General features: G+C 41.5%; 1 protein-coding gene and 1 non-coding gene across 2 annotated transcripts in view; one reads left to right on the top strand and one right to left on the bottom strand.

The window, feature by feature from the left end:
- Positions 1-17,500, bottom strand: part of LOC136832314 (trichohyalin-like) — a 110,584-nt gene that overhangs the window by 43,187 nt on the left and 49,897 nt on the right. The window contains 3 exon segments of the mRNA XM_067093224.1: positions 3,162-3,566; positions 6,541-10,818; positions 10,821-12,090. Of these exon segments, the coding sequence (XP_066949325.1) occupies positions 3,556-3,566; positions 6,541-10,818; positions 10,821-12,090 (5,559 nt within the window). The 3' untranslated portion in view covers positions 3,162-3,555.
- On the top strand, positions 16,355-16,436 carry TRNAS-UGA (transfer RNA serine (anticodon UGA)). Its single transcript has one exon. It is a non-coding gene; the product is annotated as a tRNA-Ser (tRNA).

Here is a 17,500-nt window from a genome sequence, read left to right on the forward strand (position 1 = left end):
CACAGTCTTTCTTTTCTTTTCTTCAAATACTAATGCACATGTGGCACCTATGACTTACTGGTAACACCCCCAGTATCTACAGAACTCCTTCGAATCTTCAAGGCAGAAATCTCAAAGGAATATAAAAAATAAGAAAAATCAAAAGGCTGAAACAGCTGTCGACTTTGGAATGAATAAAAATAGCAGCATGGTAGCAGTTTTCCTTCATTCCCTCAAAACCTCATCCTTTAAAATCTGAAGAGACGCTGGATCCAGGGGAAGTGTTGCCAGTAAGTTACAGATGCCACATATGCATTAGCACTTGAAGCATACGAGACGGCGCCAGAAGAACATAATTAAAATATGGAAAGGCTTGGACATCGACATATGGATATGGAGAAGGTGCTTCATCGAATTTCAGGAAGACCTCCTCCCACTACAGTGTTTGCAAAGCTCTCCATTCAAAACTTATTTATGAGATGGATGTTGGCCTGTTGACAAACAGTGGATACCCAAACAACATTACAGAGGTCATATAAAGAGGAAAATAAATGAATTCCACACACAAAACCAAAACACCATAAACAGCAAAATTATGATTATCTACAACAACGTTGACTACAAAACAGCCTGTGGATTGGAAGGAGCTCTTCAAGGAATCAACACCTATGGAGTAACACCAGACACACCCTATAAAAAAGTATTGCCGATTCTTTATCCATCTTAACTTAGTACGGTAGCTGCCCATGTGAAGAACAAGACCATACCATGGGAAACCGAAGTAATCTTGGATCAGAATAATTCTTAAATTTAAATGTTAACAAGAGGCATTCAAGGCCCTCGATAAAAACTAAGTTGGCCGCGCAAAGACAACCTTCAGGAGTAGACTACAAGTCTATTGCAGTAACAGAGCCATACTTCAGCACTTTGTGGATTTACATGACAAAAAACCTACTCTAGAGGGCCTTCTCAGAAATACTGACAGCGTTCATCAACAGAGTAAATAAGGGACGATGGTGAATGCTTAAGTGGTGAACACATTTCCACAGGAGCCTATGCTGAATGTTCTGGTGATTTCACCAAGAGTTTTCCTCTTCAGCAGAACGAGGTTTTGCTGCAGGACTTCTGGACTCACTGGAGCCAAGGAACCTGTCTTTTCGAGCTTTATGGAAAAATCTCCCTGATCTGTCTCTGGTTATACTGCTGTCACTTTCCAATTTTTGATTTCGAAAATTCATATATTGATTTCCATTTTTTATTCTTGTTGTTAACCTAATTTTTAAAGTGTACTCACCAATAAACTGGAATACAGTTCTCTGTACTTCTAAATGACAGCCCTAATGATCGCCACGAGTTAATGGCTAAGAAACCTGTAGCCTGAGGGTGCATCCATAATATATACAGTATGACCTGTCGTAAACATGTAAGCAACTTATCACATACACAGTACAAACAGGTTGGGAACAAGTAGAAGACCTTCAGTGGAGTAGTCTTTCCGACGCTGGATAATCATATGAAGCACTCCTTACTACCAGAGCAAGGCGTTAACTTCTATTCAACCTGCTTGTGGATGTCTGTGATAAGTTACAAACATGTGTTCAAGACGTCTTACTTTAGGCGAGAGACACCCTCTGAGTATAACAAGTGCAGCGGCAAAGCTGCAACTTTTGTGCTTTGCTTCAAATTTACAGCTCGCCGAAAATTAATTGTGCAAAAAGTGTTGCTAAAAAAATATATACACATTATATATATATATATATATATATATATATATATATATATATATATATATATATATTTATTTATTTATTTTATATTCATATACATGCATGTGTGGTACATGTGTATGGTATGCGTTCACTTGACGTCAGTTAGGTTACTGCATACTCAGAGAACTAATCAAAGACGAAAGTCAAGGTATTTTTACTTATTTCGTTTTGCCCCGTAATAATGGTCGTTCACAAGATGTTATAACGTGTGTAAAACATACAATAGCCTATTCATGAAACTCACTGTCATTTTGGGGGTATTAAAGGTATCGTACTTCTGTTGCTGAATTCATGAATCACAGATTTTTCCTGATCGGAGAAAATAACTTTGGAAATAGGAAGTCCTTGCTAAATTCAACGCCTATCCATGGTAAATTCAACAGGCATATTCGGTCTGAGGAGAAAAACTATCAGAGGGCAAAGCCACCGATGAATAAAGTATTGTTCGTGCTTATCTTTGCGCAACTGGTGAAGTATGGAGTACGTCTCAAGCATCAAGTACCTCTCACTTTCATACATAAACAAACTGATCTAGGAACATTTGAATGCTTGTTACTGAGAGAGAGAGAGAGAGAGAGAGAGAGAGAGAGAGAGAGAGAGAGAGAGAGAGAGAGAGAGAGAGATTCTGCCAATGGTAATTATCATCTTTCTTCATACTGCGCTCCTCACCTACTGAATCGAAGTCGATTGCCCTAAAATCGGAGGCAGTTACAAACATGAAGTGATATTTAAAGTTCTAATACTTTGCGTCGATTTCATAAAAAGATATGCTATATTCTTTTCTCATGTATCAGACGATTTCCTTCTTGTTAACGTTTTTGTTATACGGTCACCATAAAATTTGCAGTTTCCTTAAGGCAAAAGCCTTTAGTAGGAAAATGTTGCATATATTATATATATATATATATATATATATATATATATATATATATATATATATATATATATATATATATATATATATATATATATATACAGTACAGTATATATATATATATATATATATATATATATATATATATATATATATATATATATATATATATATATATATAAACAAAAATTTAACTAACTCACTTCCAAATTAAGCAATGTTTTTAAACTATTTTGCCGTCTTTAAGTGGATATTTTCCTGGTTGGTCAAGGCTTTTAAAGACTAATCCCATTAGTTCTTAAAATTTTCAGCTAGCATCAAAATATACAGAAATTTCTACTTGATTATTATCAGCAAAGAACATGAGATGCAATATCCCCCCGACATGGAATTAAAATGAGAAAATATACGAATCCTAGTACTATTGGTAAATTTAAAAAGAACTTGAAAGCACCCATTTTGTACTGATACTGAGAGAGAGAGAGAGAGAGAGAGAGAGAGAGAGAGAGAGAGAGAGAGAGAGAGAGCATGGCACTTACCCCTTGCTTCATGGTCTCGTTGGCATGGGAGGCCACGTTGGACACCACTGCCAAAGCGGTTTGGGTATCGACGTAGTCCAGGCTGTCGTCGGGCAAGTGCTTCAAGTAATCCTCCAGGAGGAGACGATACTGCGGTATCCGTTGCACTGGCTTTAGCATGAAATGTCTGATGCTGAGTTTGGCGCATCTCTCGGAGGCCTCGAAATCCTTGACCACCCGGGCGAATTGAGGGAATTTTTGACAGCATTCCTCCAGGTGGTCGCACTGACTCTGGAACTCCTTGATGTACGCGGAGTACAACTTGAGGAAAGGCCCCGTCTTCACAATGACGTCAGAGATCTTCTTTTGTCTTTCCCAGTCCGTGATGCGTCCCTCCAAATCCTTCAGGATGACCTCATTCAGATTCTGCAATTGGGGCAGGTAATTAAGGATTTTATTGAGGTCTTCCTCTTGCATGACGTTCTTATTGACTTTGTAATTATTGTTGTTGGCTGCGGGAGAGATTCTGTTTAAATGTTCTGCCATATTTTCATAAACGAAATTTCGAAAATCTACATTTAAAAGTCTTAGGACATCAACAAACACACGTTCTGAAGTCATTAGCTCTTTGGCAATGAAGAAGATCTTTTTATCACGTTTCTCATTGGAATTCAAAATAGGGCTGGACCTCGGGGTCAGTTCGGGGCTATGGGAAGGGGCTTCTATTGTGTTAGTAGTATCACTCGAATCAGCAACACTCATGCTACTAGAGTCGGTAATGGAAGTAATGCTACTTGCAGTGCTGCTGCTAACAAAGGGTTCACTAATCAAGGGCTCACTAATTAATGGCTCACAGGTTAAGGTTTGGGACTGGACATCACATTCGCTATTAGTTTGATTTAATGGCACAAAATCAACATCGTCTCGTGTTACTCTGTTTGCGGAGGCATCCGCTCCTAATTGGTTGGCGCTGACTGTTCTACACATCTGCTCCGGTTCTTCAACTTGCTCGAATGTTCCGTCACTGCACGTGGAATAATTTGCATCACTTTCTTGACTGGAGAGGTCGTGCATATTGCTCGTTTCTTCGTGCTTGAACGCCGTTTGTTCACTAGATTCGTCCCTCTGGTTCGCTGAGGCAGCAATTTCCCATGGCGGACCACTACAATAATTGCCAGTCCTGTCACTACTTTCACTCACCATCACTTGAGAATTATTGCTACCGTTTATTTGCACCGGCGACTGTTCGGACACCTCTTTGCTGTCCTTCGCCCTCGAAACTATGACTTTCTCGGTTGTTCTGACTGATCTTATCTTTGGAGGAGGGATATTTTTGGGTTTGGGCTGAATGGGAGGACGATTGTTTACATGACAATAATGATGAGTGGAAGGCAGAATGGGCGTGGTGTAGATATAATCACACAATTGGGAAACGACCGAACTGTATTGCTGTTGGACGCCAGAGGGTAGGTTACGTCCAGGCATTTCGCTGACACTGCCTCTAGAAGAGGAGGAGGATTCGTCATCCTCGTCCTCCAGGCTGTCCCTTGAATGAATTGCCCCCATTGTCTCTGCTGCTGGCCTCTCTTGACTAGAGGACGCTCGTTGGCGATACACTTGCGACTGACAAAAGGAATCCGGGATGACTAAGACCCCTAACTGAGTGTGCGACTTACTTGTCCGTCCAACGCCTCCCCTTGCGAATGCTGCCGACGGGGGTGGGGGAGGAGGAGGTCTCTTTGGTCTAACGATATGGCACTGCTGATGTTCTTTGGTGCTACTTGGTTTGTTTCCCTCCTTTTCTGTCTCGCTCTCCACCGATGTGAAGACAGAAGACACGCCTTGTGTTGCTGGTACCGTTAGCTGCGCTTGATGAACGCTAGGGGAGACAGGAGAGATTTCTAGGTTGCCCGAACGGAAATCAGATTGGGTGGAAATCACCTGGCCGCCGTTACTCGAGGGACAAGGCCGGCGTAAGGTGTTGCCCTCTGTCAAGTCAACGTAAAACTGACTCTTGGTTTTCTCGGCCCTGTCATTCTGCCTTGGTTTGTCAGGTGTCGTCATTCCTTTCCTGTCAGGATGTAGTATATGTTTACTACTTTTACCAAACGAGCTAAATATGTGAGCTAGCGAACGCCTCCCGCGAAAATCGACATTTTCTGTCTTTTCCAATCGGTTTCCCCCGTCCCAGGAATTCCTTCGGGATGACCTCAGGTCACCCCGCGGGTCCCCACATTCGCTGACATTTTCTGCAGAATCGATTGACGAACTTGTTAGTTTGCGAGGGAATGTTGTAGATTTGCTGACAAAAGGACTGGAACCTCCAAGACACTCCAGGGTGGAAGTTTTAGGTCTTGAGTTAAAGGACAATTATAATATTACTTTGTCGTAAAAAGGAATTCACTGTTCTTCCTCGAGTTCTTGTTGTCTTATTGTTTTTTACGCAATAAAACAAACGATAAACGAATTGCATTCTTTTCATAAAATCTCATATCATTCTATCATTAGACGATGATATGTTTGAGTATTTAACCACAAGTTCTTGTGAAGGTCGACTTAAAAGATCAATTATTCTTTTTCCTCATGGCCGTCACTGATATAGACACGACTTCTACAGCCTACAAATGCATGAAAACAATTTGGTTTAATGTTGTGAACAGCTGTCTGCAAATTAATCCAGACTCTGTCTCAAGGGAAATAAGTTAATATGGTAAATTAAAGATATTAAAATAGCTACATATAGATGCGCAAGTATTACATAAAATATTATCACAGAATATGACTATCTGAAACTTTTATCTAAAATTTATATTAAACAACATAATAATGTACTCATAACGATTTTTTATCACAGCATGTAATCACTCACGATTATTGTTTAAAAGTATATAGAATCACTTATACCGATCATGAAAATATACTAATAATTAAGTTTTTTCTTATTTCTAGTCTAATGCGATCGGATGCTATTTTCTCTTTTATTTCGTTTTACTTTATGATATTAATCTTTGGTATATCTTTCCATAATGACGATATAAATTTCTTAACACTTCTGAAAGTAAATTAAAAAATCTCACATAATGGGTTCATATGTTAGTCAACAGCAATATTTCCGTGTTAACAGAAAAAGAAACGGCACCAGAGGAGTCTTTAGTAAATTATTCTAGTCGTCGGTAGCCTGCGACTAATCTAGGACCACTAGTTAGAACTAAGGATCAGTTTTGACCTAATCCTAGAAGCAGCAGTGACAGGGACAACGGCAGCTTCTATTGCAAAGGTGACGGTTGTGACGTCCTAAGCTAGATGCTGCGACTAACGAAGCTTCTGATGGTCTGTCAGGGGCTCATCAGACGCAGGTATGCACAGAAGTTAATTGGATCAGCCTCACGCGACAACATACCACGGGGCACGAACGAGGTTGCTATCGTCGTGGGACTTAATTCTTCTCTTGACGGCAACGACGACGATTCTTGCTGATCTGCCGAAGTTATCACCGGAGTGTGGTTGTTATTGCTGCTGGTGGTGATAGTCAAGGCGCTAACCTCAGTGGAAGCTACAGGTAAAGATCCGTTATTATCAGATGAATTTTGCGAAGTGTGTGAGTTTGTGGGTGTGATGACACAAGTAGTGGTAGTTGTAGTTAGTAAATCGGGGTTTAGGCTGGTGGATGAATGATCTTCAATGGATGATGGCTGGGGAAAGGTGCTTATGGGAGGAGGCGGTAAAGGCGCAAATGCTGCCGGAAAATCGGAAGGGGAGAGAGTTGGGGAAGCGCTTGAGGAAGGAGATTCACAGTTAGTAGATGTATCACTCCAAGGGGATTCACTCCAAGGGGATTCACTCGTCAGGGGGCTCTCCCCTCCACTTCGTGAATTAGGGAAGTTGAATATGAGGTTCTCGAGGGTGTAACGAATACCTTCTAATCTAGAGGCGATGTCAGCCACTCCTGCTCCCAATTCCGTTTTGTCGAAAGGGGCAGACCCCTCGGCTGGCACTCCTGCGAGGGCTTGTTCGCCGGAGGAGATGCCCTCGCCTTTAACCTCAGTCTCCTCGGTCGTCTGTTTTCCTTTGGTTTCGGTTTCCACCTCTTCGGAGGAGACAGGTGTCGAGAATGATGGTCCGGCGAGCTTCTCTTCCCCCTCACCTGTCTCGCTCGAAATGGCAGCTCCTTCTTGTTTCTCTTCAGATGTCTCGGTCGTTAAGGGCGCTGCCACATTTCCCAACTGTTCTTCGGATTTAGTTTCCTCTTCAGGTTTCAGGGATTCCACTTCTTGCTCCGGATGTCCTTCGGTAAGCGAAGGAGGTTCATCACTTCGATGCGAAACTCCTTCGGTTGTCGTCGATTCCTGTTCTGATTTTGCCGCCTGTTCTTCCGTCTTAGCTACTTCTGTCTTAACTTGTTCATCAGCCTTCGCTGTCTCTCGTTCTTCAGCCTTGTCAGTTTGTTCTTCTGTTTTAACGGGCTGTTCTATTTTAACAATTTGCTCTTCATCTTTGCAATGTTGTTCTTCAGTCTTTACTGAATGTTGGTCGATTTGGACAGCCTGTCTGTCGCCTGTTACTGTTTGTTCTTCAACTTTCACTGTCTGTTCTTCAATTTTTACTGGCTGTTCTTCAACTTTCACTGTCTGTTCTTCAATTTTTACTGGCTGTTCTTCAACTTTCACTGTCTGTTCTTCAGTTTTTACTGGCTGTTCTTCAACTTTCACTGTCTGTTCTTCAGTTTTTACTGGCTGTTCTTCAACTTTCACTGTCTGTTCTTCAGTTTTTACTGGCTGTTCTTCAACTTTCACTGTCTGTTCTTCAGTTTTTACTGGCTGTTCTTCAACTTTCACTGTCTGTTCTTCAATTTTTACTGGCTGTTCCTCACCTTCTACTGTCTGTTCTTCAATTTTTACTGGCTGCTCTTCGGCCTTTACTGCCTCTTCTTCTGTCTTGACAGACTGTTCTTCAGTCTTTACTGTATTTTCTTTACTGAAAAAGTGTTCATCAACTTTTGCTGTCTGTTCTTCTTTCTTAACAGGTTTTTCTTCTGCTTTTTCTGTCAGCTCTTCGGTCTTAATAATTTCTTCTTCAGCTGCCTTTACAGAGTGTTCCCCAGTCTTGACTGGTTCATCGGGTTCACTTTTCTGTTCTTCAGTCTTAGCCGACTGATCTCCTGCAACTGCTACCTGCGTTTCTTTTGCCGTGGTCGATTTTTCACCATCACTAAAAAGTTTTTCTCTTACAACTGGTTGCTCTACCTTACCCAATTGTTCCTCAACTCTCAGGAGTTGCTCTTCGACTTTCAAGAGCTCTTCTTCTACTTTAAAAGGCTTAACCGAAACGTCTTTCCGACTCTCGCTTGTTCCGGCAATTGATTTAATAAATGATGACTCTGGGAAAACAATCTTCTGTTCTTTTGATATATTTCCTTCAGCTTGTTTATCTTTTTCTATAGTTTGACTCGTTTGGTCTTCACTTGTATTCGACTGGTCTCTTGCTGGTCTTCTTTCCTTTTTCACACTTTCAACTCTATATAGGGTTTCATAAACGGTTTTTCCTTTAGATTCGTCTGTTTTTGATGTTGTTCCTTTGGTGACGTCTTGCAATGACGCACTTTGGAATTTGGTTTCGTCTGACTTCTGCGTTGTTTGAGACTGAGGTTCACTGCTTAGCACTGATCCCAAGGGTTTCGGTGCCTCTTGTCTCACGGGCGTCCAAGAAACGTCTTTTTCCGTCACAAAAATTTTGGAAGTGACACTCGTTTCCGACGCTGGCGATGCAACGTCCGAGCCTTTAGTCTTACCTGTAACAACACTATTTACGTCGCCTTGCGATGCAAGACTGATGGGGGTGGCTGAGGAGGAGTCTGAAGGTTTCTTAAGCTCCTCCCCTAATGATGAGCGTTCACCTGAACTTCCAGAATATGCCTGGAGGGATTTTAGAACATTGTCGAGAGCTGCAAATGAGGTCTCGATCGTCTTTAGATTACTATCGATATCACTTTCAAGTCGACTCCTGGACTCGCGACCGTGCGTAACTCGTTCCGTGGTTGAATGGATACTAGCGATACGGTCAGACTCAGAGGCGGTAGTGGGTACCGCCTCCCTCGCAGTTTTACCAACACTGCCGCCTCTCAGGGTCACGATGGTTGGGGAGGCAGTCTCAGTCGATATAGGTTGGCCAGCCTGTCTGTCTGATTCACGTGGTGACTCAGAGAGTTGTTGTTGTTGTTGTTGGCGTAATTTGCCCTTCTTGGGGGGTGGAGGAGGAGGGGGCAGAGGTCGCCCTCGAGAACGTTTAGGAGGTTCCTGTGACAAAGTCACGTTTTCGTAATTTTCGTCGCACTCGGTCGTCATGCTGACCCTGGCAGGCCGTGTGGGGTCAACCATAAGTATGCCCGTGACCTGTTGACCCAAGGTGTCTTTGCCTCGCCTCCTCCTCGGAGGTGCTCCGTGCTTGACAGATGTCAGAGAAGTGGATGCGTCTATTTCGTCTTTGATGTGAGTGACCACCTCTTCGATGCGCACCACTTTGGAATGGCGCTTGGGCGGGGAAGGGGTCACGACTTCCACATCTGCATAGATCTTATTGCCCCTCGGTGGCCTAGCCGGCAGTTCCCCATTGACCATGATGAGGGACTTCCTCGTTCGGGGCTTGAGGTGCCGCGGAGGGCGTGGTGGTTCCATCTCCAGGGTCTGAGGGGAAATGGTTCTAATTCCCTTCTTTTTGGGAGGTATGGGAGGAGGCGTTTCGTCCTCGTCATCCAGGTAAACGGGTCTTAATTCCTTGACTCCCGCCCCTTTATGGACACGGGCATAAGGGGGGACGGTCTCCTTTATTTCAGAGGGATCTGTTTTCGGTTCCTCTTCTTCCTTCTTTTGCGAATCATCTATCTCCGTTTTTACTTCATTAATTTCAGCTTGAACATCCCCAGCTGTTACAGTTCCCTGAATTTCACACTTTGTTTCATTATTCACGTCAGGTGAAGTTGACATTTCCACCTTTTCCTCTTTTTTCACGGCTGATTCCTCTTCCATAGTCACAACCTTTGCCTCGACATTGTTTTCAGTTTCCTTATCAGACTTTTGTTCGATGTTTACCTCTTTCTCTACTGTTATTGACTTTGTCTCCTTTTCAGCTGCAGGTTCAGTCTTTATTTCTGTTTGTACAGTTTCGATCTGCGTTTCTGTTTCTATTGATCCGATCTTTGTTTCTGTTTCGGTAGATTCGATCTTCGTTTCTTTCTCGGTGGGTTCAGTCTTCATTTCTTCTACCCCTTCCTTGACCTCTGAGGTTTCCATTTCTTCGATATTTTGTCTCTCAATGAGGATTGATGCGTAGATCTTGTTACCTCGAACTGGCCTTTCAGGGAGTTCTGTACCCTTTTGGGTATCCCCAGTGCCGGTTGCACATTGCTCTTGTTCTTTTTCTTCTTGGGATGGAAGTGCTTCCGTTGCCTCCTTCTTTTGCTGGAACTCGACAGTGTCATATAATTTTACGCCTCTTTTAGGACGTGGAGGTTGGGCTAAGTCTGCAGAGGCCCCCTCCTCTACCTTTTCGGTTTTTATTTCAACAGAAAGGGGTTCCCTGTGTTCCTCTATTTCCATTTTTTCTTCTTCCTTCTGTGCTACTTCTACTTCTTTCTGCTCTTCATCTTTTACCTCTGTCAACATTTCTTCTTTTTGTTCTTGTTTTCTTCTTCTTGTTTAACCGTGTCCTCTTCTTCCAATTTTGCGATATGCCGACGGATTATGATGTCCTCGTACACTTTGATGCCTCTTGGTGGTTTAGCAGGTTCTTCCTCGGTCACTTCGGTCTCCTGTGTGGTAGCTTGCTTAGGCTGTTCGATCTTATCATAAATCTTATATCCTCTTGGTGGTCGAGGAGGAGAAAGTGATTGAGGGATGATGTAATCGTCCTCTTCTTCAGGAGCAGGAATAATCTGCGCCTCCAGGTCCGCAAGCATAGCCGCATCCACGCCGTCTAATTCTCCGGCGACGGGCGTCCCTGTGCGCTTTTGCTTCCTTTGCTTAAACCGCCCCCTTCCTCGACCTTGAGTTGGAGTAGCAACCTGGGAAGATGCTTCGCCTACTCCTTCTTTGCTAGAAGATGGGACATTGTCATATTCGCTCTCAACAGACGGTTGCCTGCGCGCCTTTGGTGGCGGAGGAGTCGGAGGCACGGGGAGGGGCTCTGCATCAGGTACAGAGTGAGGACGACCTGTGTATGCTAACACTGGGTAAATGTCATCCTTTTCCGTCTCAGAATCCATGAAAGTGATATCGTCATATACCTTGACCCAAGTGCGACCCACTGGCCCTGGTCGTCGGGAAGGTTTATTTGGTTGTTCAGCCTCTTTGTCACTGGAACTGGCACCTCCCCTGTGCAGAAGACTTCTCAGTTGTGGCGGTAGCGATGGCGCTCTGGGTAAGGTAGGCGCCCTGGGCAAAGAAGGAGCTCGTGGAAGTGAGGGAAGCTTTGGCATTGAGGGAACTTTAGGCATTGTTTTGGGTTTTGGCAATGGGGGCAGATTCGGAAGGGTTGGCAAGTGGGGCATATTCTTAAACTGAGGCATGGAAGGCAATTGTGGCCTATTCTTGAACTGAGGCATTTGAGGCATATTCTTGAAGTGGGGCATTTGGGGCAGGTGAGGCAAAGATGGCAATTGAGGGAAACGATCCCTGGAAATACCCCTGAAGGATCGTCGCTTATCTCTCGAAGGAGACGCAGAGGCGGCCCTCTTTTTACTCAAGCCCTTGATTTTGGGTTTCGGGGACTCTGGTACCGCCGGGCGCTCTGATGCTGCAGGAGTCGGAGGTGGTGTCGGCGGGGGAGGAGAGGGTTCTCTAGATTGCTTGGAGGAGGAGGAGGATGCGTGACGAGGCAGAGAACCTGTCTTGCCACTCTTGGTGAAGGCTGGCAAAAGTCCTACTCGCATGACACCTCCCCCACCACGTCCGAGTACCTGCAAGGGAGTCGTTTGCAACCATTAATCATAGCAAAGGTAGATAAAAGAGCTACAATACAACAGCAAAATATACGGAGAGTATCATCAGTGATAGTAAAGATGATTTCTGTATCAGCATTAACATTTATTTAAAGAAAAAGCGGTATCAAGATACATAACTTTTAATGTATCAACAGAAGTCTTTTTAATCTATTAGATATTTCAAGGCTGTGAGGTGGATACGCAAAGAAAAGGGAGAAAGAAATTTCTAATAGCTTTAATGGCATCAGGCAATGCATATTTTCATCTTCAGGCTATGGTTTATTGATCACTAAAGGAGATGCCAAGCTTCTTTAATTGCAGAGATCTGACAACGTAAAATGGTCTTATTAAGAAAATTATGTTTCGAACAACGTCTGGGGAACAAGACTACATTCTTTTCTACTTGTAAATCAATTGTGATTGATAACTTCCTCTCAGATGCGTGGTGAATGGAATCAGATGTCCGCTCAACCTGACTATTGATGGTCGGAAGAGAGACACAAATAAAAAGGAATTTGTTGATTTGCCAAAGCTTTTAATGTCCACATTATTTGTCTTTTCTGCTAAATTGCAATTTGCAGACAAAAGGAAAACTAAGATTAGATATAAATCATCTTTTATCTTTTGTGACAGATGGTGAAAGTAACAGTGGGGCTACAATATACTGGTCTTTCTCTGTAGAAAGACAGTTTTTTCTTTGATGCTGATAATTTTATGTAACATCCATGCACGCGCGCGCTCACACACGTCGTATATTCACGCTGAAAGGGTAATTGGAATGAAATGCTACCAACTGACTCACTGGTGGGCCGGGAAGTTGGGTAAAATTCACTGGTATGTTAGGTACTTCAGTCCTAAGGTTCCAACTTCTTTTATGACATGTTGTAGGTCTGTTGATAGAGCCATTCCCAATGGGAGTCAGAAATTTATATGTGAATACACACACACACACGCACACATACACACACACACGCACACATACACACATATGTATATATATTTACATATACATTGCAAATACCATATTTAGTTTGAACTCAAAGAATGCTTCCCAAGCGCCCTTAATTGAGTATTTACTCTATACACATTCTAAAAGTAATTCTTACTTCACCCTAATTCTATTTGGTATATTATATATGTATATATATATATATATATATATATATATATATATATATATATATATATATATATATATATATATATATATATATATATATATATGTGTGTGTGTGTGTGTGTGTGTGTGTGTGTGTGTGTGTCCTTTACGTGTGACCGTGTACGTGTATGTACCTCAAGTTTTGGTGAATGTAATGGCATCGGATGATCTCGGGAATGAATTGTTTATGGTGTTCCTACTTAAATGAAGTCTGTGCCTTTCTTCCTCGTTTCATTCATTCACTAGCCTTATCTGATGACCTCTAGAGGTCTCGCAGAATCCCAAAACGTCCTTTCTAGTATTCATCTGAACAAAGAACGCTGTTATGATTGTACTGAAAACATAAAGAAAAGCAGTCAGTGAGATGAAGATCACGCGGTGACGTTGTAACTTATTTACATAGAAAACACGAGATATGAAAATACTTAGATATTTGTTACAATGAAGACGTTGCTTGAAAGTCAAATAATGTAAATGGTGACATTCATAATGATGGTATCGACTGAAATATAAAATATCGATCTTTTAAAACTATCCACGCACTTTCGCCATAATACCCAGGCTACTACAACTGCTACTACGACGCGTGATAAAGAAGACACTGAATCATAACAGTCATGATGACAATGATATCAACAATAGCGAACAATAGTAGCTACGGTGTTAAAACTAATCCCGAGCTATCGGAAAGGGTATCTTGTATTTGAAGTAATGTTTCATCTCTCCCTTGTTAAGACACGGCACAAAAAAAAAAAAGACCGGTATACCCAAACTAGCGCACTGGGTACGAAAATTCCAGCCGGATGACAGACTTCAGCATCAAGGGCACAGATTTATGGGCACGTGGCACCCTCCCTGCTCCCCTCTTCTCCCCTACTGAAGGCTTTTAAAGACCCCCAGGACGCTGCCCCACCTACATCATCACGTTGCAAAGTTCATTCATGATTCCACGACTCTCATCCAGAGACCTTCCCCCTCCCCTGCACCTCTTCCCACGGGCTTGCCTTCCCCTCGTAGGATGCACTGACGGGAAGGTGCGGATTGGTGGTGAGGGCAAGAGCAATGATAGAGGTAGCGGTGGGCGGGGTGGGAGCAGGGGTGGGGGGAGATGGGGGGAAGGGTTGCAAGCAAGCCAACAGAGCTGGGTAACTGAGCGTTGATGCGGATGAAGTCCGTCATCTATAGAGGCGGGAATTGTTTTCCTGTCTGTAGACGATTATCTTCCCATACAATGTGTAGTTCATGCGAGGTGTTTCTCTATTAGTCACTTGTCGAATATGTAGTGATAGTAAGTTTTGGCTTTGAAACGGCTCTCTTGCTTGTTCTATTTTACCTCTGAGTGTGCTTGTTGGAGTGTATTTTTCTGTGGTACCATACATTTTTTATTAATTCTTTCCTATTTTCAGTTTCTTCGTTGGGCAAACCTGTGAACGGTAAAGTGTTAGCTATAGTAGCTCCTCTTTATCCTCCTGATGTGGCTGTTGCATGAATCCAAATCTGTTGCATATATCATGTTCTTTGAAGAAGAGGGAAAGAGAGAATCGTTGTCTTAAATGCTCATTCTTTATAGTCACCACATTTTCCGCAGTACTGTAGATCAAAGTAACAAAAAGTAAATGCAAAGTGAAATGTGAATGTACTGTATATTCCTATATTCTACATATATATATATATATATATATATATATATATATATATATATATATATATATATATATATATATACATATACACACACACATATTTGTGTGTGTATCTATCTCTTTCTCTATATATATATATATATACATATATATATATACATATATATATGTATATATATAAATAATATATGTATATATATATATATAATATATATATATATATATATATATATATATATATATATATATATATATATATATATATAAAGCAAACATCTGTCAATGTTGGCATCCAAGGGTGATTTCTTTAATCTTCTGTTTCTGTTTTATTTTATTTTGCCCAGAACCTGTTCAGCAAGGATCACACTAGAGTGGGGAGTAAGGGTCAAGAGTTATTTATTCATCAATGGCGCCAGTCAAACCTGGAGACTTCGCATTCCTTTCAGTTTTGTGTCGTGTTGACTGCCGTGCCATTGTGCTTAACACATATGCAGTCAAAGCCGTGTTTAAAACTTGTTGCGTGCATGTAAATGTTGGAATTTGAAAAATTAAGGCATACTCCCAATGTTTGTGCTGTGTGTAACCGATTATTTTTGATAAAATAACTAATCATCATGAAATTTAAAATTCATATTGTCACTTCCTTCAATGTCAAGACCAATTTAATTCTAAGGTTAAGATTATGGCCTTTATTAAAAAAGATCAACGGTTAGGGCCGACTATTAATCCTTCCTTATTTTTATTATTATTATTATTATTATTATTATTATTATTATTATTATTATTATTATTATTATTATTATTATTATTATTATTATTATTATTATTATTATTATTATTATTATTATTATTATTATTATTATTATTATTATTATATTTTGTTTGTTTCAGATGTGAGTGCTGGGCTGGTACATGGCTTAAAGCTGGCCATTCCACTTGAAAAAAGTTAGATAGCGGGCGGTGATAGCTTGACGTTACGGCTTCGATAACTGGTTTGTTTTGCAACGAAATGCCCGGTCTGTCAGAACAAGCTTCGTCGCGTATCGCCAGACTAGTTATTGTTGGTCTGCATCAACAGGTGACGAAAACTTCCATTTATGCGACACCACCTCGAACCGGCTAAACAAACCCGTTCGGTGGTCACATCCTGAGAAACACCGAAAACAAGAGAGAGAGAGAGAGAGAGAGAGAGAGAGAGAGAGAGAGAGAGAGTGGCAATAAATAGCACTCCAATAAACTTCAATGCACTTTCTGGCTCGTACAACAAAAGTGAAACTGGGGAGCGGGCTCTGGTGAAAGCAGCACAATTCGCCACTTTTGTTTTGTAATTAGGGAGGGGAAGGAGGGTCAGTATGGTTGGTGGCAGCCAATAATATAATTAGAGCTTATTATCATAAGCGCATTAGAGCTTATGATGATAATTTAACAATTGATATGTGCTACGGTGTCCGAGTGGTTAAGGAGATGGACTTGAAATCCATTGGGCTCTGCCCGCACAGGTTCGAATCCTGTCCGTAGCGTGGACTGTTTTGTTTATAGCATTCAGCGAAAGATATGCTAGTCATTGGAAGTGGACTATGGAAACTAGGCCAAAGGTTTTAAAGGTGTAACAGGAGAAAAACATCGCAGTTCCACTATGAAACAGTTGTCACCAGAGGGTGGAAAGTAGGTTAGAATAAAAAATAATATGAACAGTTACAATAAAAGGAATGAAAGGGGTTGAACGCTGCAAAAGGACCTAAAGTGATGCCTACAATAGACCGAGTGAGGTGCATTGACGGCACTACCCTCCTACGGTGTACACACACACACACACACACACACACACACACACACACACACACACACACATATATATATATATATATATATATATATATATATATATATATATATATATATATATATATACACACACACACACACACACACACATATATATATATATATATATATATATATATATATATATATATATATATATATATATATATATATATACATACTGTATATAAAATATTGCCTCCAGTGCCACGTGATGCAAAGGGTCTTCATGACGTTCCGCCGCTTAGCCCCCTTTCTCACAGTCGTTGTCTAAGTAGGTCTGAGTCTTCTATCTTTCCTGATATAATAGTATAAAGGAAATGTCCAAGTCACCTCCATCTCCCTTTCGTCATTATCTCATCTACATACCAGAGTTCTGTGATTTCCCTTACGATCCGATCCCATTTCTAACTCTATACTGCCATTCTGACTCGAGATAGTCATCCAAAAATTTTTTTCTCGAATCGACGAAATCTTCCAGCCACAGTTTCGTCATAATACCACGATTCACGTCTGTATAGTAATAAAGCTCTTATTACTGGACGGGAGAACACAGTTCAAAGACACCTGGACATTCAGAGTAGACTGCAGAAATGTGAAGCCCACTGCTTCAGCAACCACAATCTGGACATCGCAATCCTCCTAGTGAACTACTTCAGCGTCTCTGACAAGGTCTTTTAGGGGTAGTTTCTCCGGACTGTGTTCTCCCATCCAAAAGACGACAATGGTGTTTCTGGCTGTTGGCGCTCTCTACACTGCC

Source organism: Macrobrachium rosenbergii, chromosome 4 (assembly GCF_040412425.1).
Source record: "Macrobrachium rosenbergii isolate ZJJX-2024 chromosome 4, ASM4041242v1, whole genome shotgun sequence".
NCBI lineage: Eukaryota > Metazoa > Arthropoda > Malacostraca > Decapoda > Palaemonidae > Macrobrachium > Macrobrachium rosenbergii.